We start from the raw sequence: 9,940 nt of genomic DNA, 5'->3' as shown, positions 1-9,940 counted from the left end.
CATTTTAATTTTACTCTGTCCTCTTGAGACTTACAGGAAAAAAAGCTTTTCATTTAATCACAAAAGGAAACACATAGAATGCAGAGTGTATTCTGAATAGAATTGATGTAGCTTAACAGTACAAATATGGAGAGAAACTCAAAACTCAAGAACAGGATAAGAGCAAGGTACTGATGGTGTTTGAGCTAGGCCAGGGGTAGGCAACCTTGGCTCTTTTATGACTCGTGGACTTCAACTCCTAGAATTCCTGAGCCAGCTATGCTGGCTCAGGAATTCTGGGAGTTGAAGTCCACTAGTCATAAAAGAGCCAAGGTTGCCTACCCCTGAGCTAGGCTTATGTATCTGTATCTTCTAACAGAAAAGTCATGAGTGCAGTCTTGTAATGAAACGACATCATCCATACCCAAAAGCATGTGACACTAGAGCAGGGGTGTCAAACTCAGTTTCATTGAAGGCCGCATCAGCATTGCGGTTGCCCTCGGGGGTGTGTGGCCAGGGTGGGTGCGGCCAGAGTGGGTGTGGCCTACTGGGTGGGCATAGCCAGCTCTACATCGTTCGCATCAAGGGTACCTGTGGGGGCCTGGGCAGGAATGGGACAGATCTGAGGGTCTCTGGCAGAAGGCGGTGGAACCAGGGCAAGTGCCAAGGCATGGTCCAATGGAGGAGCCTCACCGTTCCTCTCAGGCCATGCGCAATGCCATGTGGTCTTGGTAGGCAGCGGGGCGCTCTCCTCACAGCACCGAGAAGCTGAACCAGGCAGCGCGAATCCAGAAAACGTGATGCCGCCCAACCCCCAGCCTGCCCGGTTTCAGCAGGCAGCAGGGCGCTCTCCTCACAGCGCCGAGAGGTTGAGCCGGATGGTGCGAAGCTCGCCAGCTTTGCACCTTGCTGCCTGCTGAAACTGGGCAGACTGGTGGCTAGGCAGCACTGCACTTCTCATCAGTTTCGTGCCACCTGGCTCAGCTCTTGGCACTGTGAGCAGAGCGCTCCGCTGCCTGCTGAAACTGGGCAAGCTGGGGGCTAGGTGGCGTGCTTCTTTTTGGATTTGCGCTGTCCGGCTCAGCCTCTCGGCGCTGTGAGGAGAGCACCCCACTGCCTGCCGAAACCCCTCCCCCCAGAGCCCATCAAGCCGGATATGTGAAGTAGGTGAGGGCCATTTGCTGGCCACTTCCAGGCGATGGTGCATTTCTTCATTCCTCACAAAGGGTGACACCACCCCAGCATGCACCCAGGGGGCAGGGCCGACATGGCAGGGGCTGGTTCCTCGCTGTTTCCAGACGGCCTTGTGAAGCTAAGACTGAATGCGTTTCAGCATAGATGGCCACCACAAAATTGTACATTGGCTCCCGGCCGGCCTGGGCCAGGGCCAAGGCAGCGGGGGCCATTCCCTCACTGTTTCCAAGATGGCTTCGCGGGCCACATGAAACCACTTCACGGGCCGCATCCAGCCCCCGGGCCTTGTGTTCGACATGTCTGCACTAGAGCAAGCAATAACCAGAAATAGGAAACTGATAAATATTGAGGGAAAGAACTAAGGCGGCGGGAATGAATTTGCATGGCAACTTAGAACGTCCAGGAAAAAATGTTGTGTGGAAATAATAATGAAGCGAAATCAAAAGGCAAAATTAGAATATCCTACCAAAGCACATGGCCGATTAATCACCAGGCTGAATTTTTCAGAGGGACACCCTAAACTGCCATTTTAATGGGTGGAAATATTGGCCATTTTAGCTATTGGCTCTGAGCTCTGTTGCATGGAGAAATCTGGAATCAAATAACTCCAACATAGGTGCCCAATGTTTTGCTCTTTTTAACCGTATAATTTTATACTGCTATTTATGACCTTGTAATAATCAGAGAGAAGGCATATACATTTAATAAATTAAAATGAATAAATTTTATTGATTCCCTTTTTGTTCAGGAACTCGAGACAGCATACAAAGCACTTCCTGGGTGGTATCCTGAGCCAAGGAGGCCATATTCTCATTTTGAACTCTGACCTGCACAGAGATACTTTCAGCCTCTCATTTGACATCTTAAATTAGGATTTCATGGCACCTGACAGCCACCTTCCTGTTTAACCTAGCACTGGAACGTGTGGCTTTCCATCCAGTGTCCTTGACTGTTACACTGGATTTTTTAAATATAATTTTTTATTAATTTTAAAGAGAAGATTAAAAGCAAAAACACACTAAATAGAAGAAAAAAGAAATCAAAAATGCAAAAAGAAAAAGATAAGAGAGAAGTTACTTCCAATCTCCTTTACAGTAATCATAATTAGAAATACAAAATTAGTTCTTACTCTATGGTTAAAAACTCTTTTTTCTACCTGGTTTATTTTTTATAATCACAACTGTAAATTATAACTTCATTTTTTTTCTGTTTCACGCAAATCTCTAACAAACTTCTAATCAGTAATGAATATAGAGAATATCTTTTTTCTGGTTGAGGAAGTTAATATAGTTTCTCAGAAAATTCCGTCATCTTCACCAACCATTCCTCCATTATGGTTAAAGTTGAGACTTTCCACTTTGGTGCATATAATACAGATAATCATTGACTTACTACAATGGGGGGCGAAATCCTGACCCTAGGACAGGGGTCCCCAACGACAGGGCCGTGCAAGTGGCAGGGAAGTGTGCACATGCGCATGCATCTCCACTTTCACAAGAGGCAAGGAAGCTCAGAAAGAGCTTGGATTTCTCAATTCAGATCTCCTCCATCATGTTTAATATTAAGACATGTTTGATTAAAAACAATCAGGCAAGAAATTAAAATAGTTACTTTCTCAGTTGAGCTTGCAATGAGATAAGAAATTCAAGATTCCTCTATACACGTCAAATTTTGTCTCATGTGGAATTTCTTATGTGTGATAAAGGAGGAATTTTGTGTGAAGCATTGTCCGCAATCTGGGCACTTGAATGGTTTCTCCCCTATGTGTAACCTTACATGGTTTATAAGGCTAGACTGAGTACTGAAATCTTTCCCACAATCTGGACACTCATACGGTTTCTCTCCTGTGTGAGTCCTCCAGTGTATCACCAAGTCGGAATTCCGAATGAAACTTTTCCCACACTCCAGACACTCATATGGTTTTTCTCCTGTGTGAGTTCTCTGGTGTATCACCAGAGCGGAATTCCAATGGAAACTCTTACCACACTCTAGACACTGAAATGGTTTCTCTCCTGTGTGAGTTCTCTGATGTACCACCAGGTTAGAATTGCGAAAGAAACTTTTCCCACAATCAGGACACTCATATGGTTTTTCTCCTGTGTGAGTTCTCTGGTGTTCTACCAGGTGAGAATTCCGACTGAAACTTTTTCCACAATCCAGGCACTCATATGGTTTTTCTCCTGTGTGAATCCTCTGGTGTATCACTAGGTCTGAATTCCAATTGAAACCTTTCCCACAATCTGGACACTCATATGGTTTATCTCCGGTATGAGTCTTCTGGTGTATCAGCAGGTTGGAATTCCTACTAAAAGCTTTTCCACAATCTGGACACTCATATGGTTTTTCTCCTGTGTGAGTCCTCTGATGTAACAGTAGGCTGGAATTTTCCTTGAAACTTTTCCCACATTCCAGACATTCATACGGTTTCTCACCTGTGTGAGTCCTCTGGTGTATCACCAGCTTGGAATTCTGCTGAAAACTTTTGCCACAATCCGGACACTCAAATGGCCTCTCCCCTGTGTGAGTCCTGTGGTGCATTACAAGGTTGACATTCTGACTGAAACTTTTTCCACAATACAGACACTCATATGGTTTTTCTCCTGTGTGAGTCCTTTGGTGTATTACCAGGTTGGCATTCTGACTGAATCTTTTCCCACAATACAGACACTCATATGGTTTATCTCCTGTGTGAGTCCTCTGGTGTATCACCAGATTGAAATTCTTAGTGAAACTTTTCCCACACTCTGGACACTTATATGGTTTTTCTCCCGTGTGAGTCCTCTGGTGGATCACCAGGTCAGAATTCTGGCTGAAACTTTTTCCACAATCAGGACAATCAAAGGGTTTCTCCCCAGTGTGAGTCCTCTTGTGTCTCACCAGATTGGTGTGTGTGCTAAACCTTTTGCCACACTGGGAGCACTGGTAGAGTTTCTCTCCAGTGTGGGTCCTTCCATGAGGAAGCTGTTCTGAATAAAGTGTTTGCCACATTCTGAGCATTTGTGTGCATTTTTTGTGGTTTGGATTCTCTCGTGCATAATCAGCTATGATCTGCAATCTGTATTTTTCTTACAATAAACAGACTGTGGGGTTTTTCCATCGCTGATAATCTTACATTCTTGAGGAGATCAAAAATATTTCTAATCTCTAACTGGTGTTGCTTTGAATCAAGTCCCTTTGGAATCCAGCATGCTCTTCTTGGCATCCTGTGTCTATAGTTTCATATTAATGGATTAGTTTCATTGTGATTTAAAAAATGGCTGGACAACCTGTGAAAACAGAAAAAAAAAAACCTGCGTGTATTACCACGAATAAGCAAACATATCAAAATGCTAGTTTAACCTCTAACATTAATTACAATTTATTTGGCATATAGAGAACTAGCAAGATCCAAGTTCAAATATCCATTCATATATCCAACCATGAAATTCTCCTTTTGGCTTAGGTAAGTCACAAATTATTAGCATTGCAAATTGTTATTATAAAATGTTCCTGAAAATGCTGAAGATTAGATTATACAGATGCACACAGAAATACACATCTACGAATTTATGTATGAAGAAAATCTATGTGTATTTCCGCATGCAATAAGTAACAGAAGTGGATTCACTCAGATTTTTTGATCTAATTTTAAAAAGGTGAGGTCATTAACAGATGAAATGATGCCCAAAGCCTCTGCACATTTAAAGCATCCTTTTTGCCCATGAAACTCCACACTTGCCAGGAAAACAAGCACGTTGATAATATCTCAAGGAATGAAGTGTTACGTAAAGACTGATGGAGACAGGCGGGTAGGAAATATGAAACAGAAGTAAAGACATTTTAAATTTCCCATCTCGCAGCATAAAATTACAGGCAGCAGTTTTAAATCGTGCAGCCCCAGAGGAATAAAATTTGGAAAGAGAAAGAATATGCTGCAGCAGCCGACATCTTTCAGCCTTGTCGCTTCGCTGCTCCCACACCGTGGAGGAAACCAAACAGCCCCGCTTGCTCCCGGCTTCTCCTCCGACCTGCCCTCCACTCACCTTCCAGGAGTCGCTTCGTCCCCTGAATCAGCGAAAGAAGCAACCGCGGCGCCATCATCCTCCCATAAGTGAGCCGGAAGAGGAAATTCCTCTGTTCTGCTCTCCTCTACATCCTCTCTATCAATCCAATACTCTATCGTTTCATCTCGATCCATCTCAGCCTCTACCCCTCTGGTACAATGTCAGACTAGCGATGCCGCTTCTCTACTGTATTCACTGCTTTCTAGGTTGCTTCCTTGTAGAGCGCCATCTAGCGACGTAAGGCACGCTCGATCTATTTCTACCGTAAGGCTTTTGCAAGATGTTCTCATTGATTCCGAGCTTCCTTACGTGCCGTCAAGTCGTGTTCGATTCCCACCGATAGCTTCCGTCCATGACAATCTATCCCGCAGCTTTTTTTCCCAGGTCCCCCAAGGGTGCACTCATGGCCTCTATAGCTGAGCCCGAAGCTTCGTTTGCAATAAGCAGCCACTAAACCAGGAGTAAGGAACCTTGGCTCTTTTTTGACTTGTGGACTTCAACTCCCAGAATTCCTGAGCCAGCATGGATGGTTCAGGAATTCTGGGTATTGAAGTCCACAAGTCATAAAAGAGCCAAGGTTCCCTACCCCTGCACTAAACCAAAGGAAAGTGCCTTTGGGGGAAAGGCCGGGCAGGCAACGAGAAAGGGGCCGGTGAAGATTGTTCAGCCAGTTTTTCCTCTATTGGGGTGTGTGCAGGATAAATCCTCAAAGCCTGCCTCTGCAAATGAGTTAAGCTGTAATAGTGCAGCTTGACACTACTTAGCTTCACAAATTGAGCCAGGCGCTGCGCTGTTCATGAAGTTCTTGTTTGTGTATGTAGCACTGAACAACTGCCAACTTCATCCTATTAATAGAATAATGGAATATGGGACAAAATCTTAAAGTGTCCACCCACATTGCTTCCAAACCAGATCTAGGTAGAAGATACTATCTTCCTATCTGACTCATTTTATTGTAGTGTCTAAATCTGTATTATAGTATTGCCTAGAATTGTAGATGATGTAATTTTGGAGCCACTGGATGTAATCTTTGAAAGCTTATGTAACATAGGAAATACCAGAGGACTGGAAAAGAGCTGATGTGATTCCAAACAACAATTAAGGGGGAAAATGGATCCAGGAAATTATAGACCAATCAGTTTGACAGTAATACCTGGAAAATCCTGGGAAAAATATAAATATAATATAAAAATATAAGCTATATAATCAAGCAGAGAATTTGAGAGCACCTATAAACAAGGCATGTGATTACTAGAAGAAGCCAATATGGGTTTGTTAGAAACAAATCACAACAAAAAAATCCTATTGCCTGTTTTCAGTTTAAGCAACTAAATTACTAGATCAGCAAAATGCGGTGCAGTTAGTATAGTTGGATTTCAGCAAACCATTTGACAAATCTTTATGGCAAATGAAAGGTATAAAAATGAAGGCGGAGAGTCTCAGAGCAATTCAATGCTTGTAGACCAGGCATGTCAAACTCGCGATGTCACGTGACATCGTGCGACGTATCGCGACTTACTCCCCATTGTCGGCAATGGGGTGGGCACGGTTTTGGCGTGATGCATCTGGCCCGTGGGCTAGCAGCTTGACATGCCTGTTGAACACAAGTCATGGAATTTGAGAAAAACTCAAAAATTGGAAAGAATAGAATTCTTTATTGGCCAAATGTGATTGGACACATAAGGAATTTGTCCCCTGGGCCTAAGCTTTCAGTGTACTTGCAAAGATCATAAACCATAAGATACAATCATAAATCATAAGATACAATAATTGATCACGTAATATACCAATAGGAGAAGGTAGTAGGAAAGATGAGAGGTGAGGAAGATGAGAAGATGAGAAGGATAATAGCAAGACAGCCTACTCATCTTTCGGCAGAAGACAGTGCTGTGTTTAGCAGAGTGATGGCATGGGGGAAGAAACTTATCTTTGTGTCTAGTTGTTTTGGCATGCAATGCCCTATAGCAGTGATGGCGAACCTTTTAGAGACCGAGTGCCCAACTGCAACCCAAAACCCACTTATTTATCACCGGGTGCCAGGTGGGCGTGGTCCACTGGGTGAGCGTGGCTGTGGTGGTCATGGCAGATTGGGTGGGTGTGGCCAAGGTGGGCATGATCACTTCGATGTTGCTTGTGGGGAGGGACGCCTGTGGGGGCCGGACAGGGTTGGGGGAGATCCAGGGGGTCTCTGGCAGGTGAGGCGGTGGGCAGAAGGCTTGTCCTGCGGGGTGAGGTGAGGCAGGACAGGGGTGCCATTATCACAGGGCAAGGTGAGGCAGGGGCCGGGGCGGCTGCTGCCTGACACCATCGGCCCCTGCACACAGAGGTCAGCAAGCACATGGGTGCTGGGATGCATCCAGCCATGTGGGACCTCAGCGAGTTAGTGGGCGGTTGGTTGAAGAGAGACAGTTGCCACCTCTGGGGCATGGCATGCGTGCCCACAGAGAGGGCTCTGAGTGCCACCTCTGGCATGTGTGCCATAGGTTCGCCACCACTGCCCTATAGCACCGTCCTGAGGGGAGAATTTGAAATGGAATAACCAGAAGCAAAATGGGCTAGATAGATTTCCAAACAGAAACACTCCATCCGACATTTTATTCCAACAATTCAAGCCTGTTTGGAGCCCAACTGTTAAGATTTTTTAATTTAAAAGCTGGAACAGTAAAGTGCCTAGGGCCAGAACACACCATTGTAGTTGATTGGTTGGAGAGTGCGGGCTCCTGCATGAGGTAATCTACATTATGATTGGCTGCGGAGTGTAAAGGGGGAAGTTTCCCTTTTTCTTGCCTTTTTCTGATGATTTACCTCATGATGTAGTGATGTGCCTATCTTGCTTGCTGTAAATATAGATATTAAATATATGACTAGTAATTAGAGTAAAAATCCGACTCTTGGGTATATCCATATTAAAACCAATAAATAATGCTGATCACCAAGAGAGTAAGTAAAAATATTTAATAGACTAAACCTAGCTTTCGTTGGGCACTCCCGACATCGTCAGGGTTCAAAGAAGGCGGTTCCTGGGAGGGAACTTACATACAGCCTCTAATTGCCTGTATCCGGCTACGTGAACGTGTAACAGGGCCCAGCTGTCTATGTTCTTGCACTCCAAGTACGTTTCTTCCCCCCGTGTGCAGTCCTTTCGCATCCTTTCTCTGTTTTCGCGAAGAAGGAACCGCCTTCTTTGAACCCTGACGATGTCGGGAGTGCCCGACGAAAGCTAGGTTTAGTCTATTAAATATTTTTACTTACTCTCTTGGTGATCAGCATTATTTATTGGTTTTAATATATTAAATATATTTATTTATACAAGTTTGTGTCAGCGTCTCTGACTTAATTTGGGCACTGGCTGTGCAATTCCCTGACACCAACCAACCCAGCTATCGTGCACTTACCAGTCTGTATTCCCAAAACGCAGGGCATGCAGTTATTAGAGGTCCCAGACCTGTCAACAGACCCGGAATTCTTTTATCTTTTTTCATATGTCACAGGAAAATCCATTCCCACTTTGGAAAGCCGGATAGAGATCTTCTTCTTCCATGACTTGAAGGAGGTACATTATACAAAACTGAGAACCAGGATGGTGTGATTTGATAAGCACAGTGGTTTGACTTACACTAAGAAGATTCAATTACGAACTGCAGGCCGGTATTGAGCAAGTAGGATCTACCTTGCTCTCTCATTTGACAAAAGTGTTAGCAAGGAATAAAACAAAGAAGTACGATGTATGACTCAAATTGTTCTAGAAAATAAGCTACACAAAGTTCAAAAAGTCTGGAAGACGAGCAAATGCAAAAGAAATGAAATGAAATATTTGACCTGCAGATGAGAAAACTTTGCAGAATACTTTAAAATTATACTGTAGAACAGACAACAAACATTACTTAGGATTTTCTGTGGGGGAAAAAAAACTTTCTAGAAATATTTAAAACACAATCATTAAAAAGCATCCACTTCTGTATCTTATTTATATTTTACGTGAAAGGAAGGCACTAAAACCTATTAATTATTCATTTTTGAACATTCGAAGAACCACAGAATGATACGTAATGCGTGTCTGTCAGTCTGCATCCTACGAATATTCACATTTATTTATTAAATTTGTATGCCACCCATCTCACTGTCCCAAGTCACTAAGTTCATGAATTAACTAGAGCAAACAGTCCAGGCTGAGGGGCAATTAGAGACTACCATGTCAAAAATTAATGGCTCTCTTTATCAGTGGTTAGCAGCTTGATAGAATGAAAATGGATTGTGAAACTTAATAGGATGAAGGATATTTATTGACTAGACTTTACTTTCATGATTACTGTTATTGTTAGCGATTATGATTACTTAGTATTATATTAATAATTGCTACTTAAGATGAATGATACTTACTAACTTTTCTTTTTTTCCCTTTTTTATGATTATTGTCATTCTTGGTGACTATATTTGTTTAGTATCATATTAACTAAGGTTATTTAATATTGTAAAGCTAACAAGATGAATGATATTTATTGACTAAGCTTAATTTTTATTTTATTTTTTATTTTATAGGATTTATATGCCGCCCTTCTCCCCATGGGACTCAGGGCGGCTCACAGCATATTAAAACATCATACAAAAAATTTCCCCTACTAAAAACCAATTAAAACCCAAATATTGGTAGCTGTGGCTCTTTAAAATCGTTAAAAATTGTCCCTATTTAAAACTCACCCTAGGTCAGGCCCGCTTGTTGAAAA

General features: G+C 43.0%; 1 protein-coding gene across 1 annotated transcript; it reads right to left on the bottom strand.

Annotated features, from left to right (window-relative positions):
- Positions 1 to 2,590: 2,590 nt before the first annotated feature.
- On the bottom strand, positions 2,591 to 4,161 carry LOC114923436 (zinc finger and SCAN domain-containing protein 2-like). The gene has a single exon (XM_029286416.1). It carries the CDS (start codon positions 4,159 to 4,161, stop codon positions 2,818 to 2,820), a length of 1,344 nt encoding a protein of 447 aa, XP_029142249.1. The 3' UTR covers positions 2,591 to 2,817.
- Positions 4,162 to 9,940: the final 5,779 nt, after the last annotated feature.

The sequence above is a fragment of the Protobothrops mucrosquamatus genome, unplaced genomic scaffold (genome assembly GCF_001527695.2).
Source record: "Protobothrops mucrosquamatus isolate PMUCROS unplaced genomic scaffold, P.Mucros_1.0 scaffold3603, whole genome shotgun sequence".
Taxonomy (NCBI): Eukaryota; Metazoa; Chordata; class Lepidosauria; order Squamata; family Viperidae; genus Protobothrops; species Protobothrops mucrosquamatus.
Note: the sequence above shows the minus strand (reverse complement) of the source record. Positions and strands in the feature narration are given on the sequence as shown.

Coding starts and splice junctions, on each gene's coding strand:
- LOC114923436 (XM_029286416.1), bottom strand. CDS start 4,161: ATGTGGCAAACACTTTATTCAGAACAGCTTCCTCATGGAAGGACCCAC.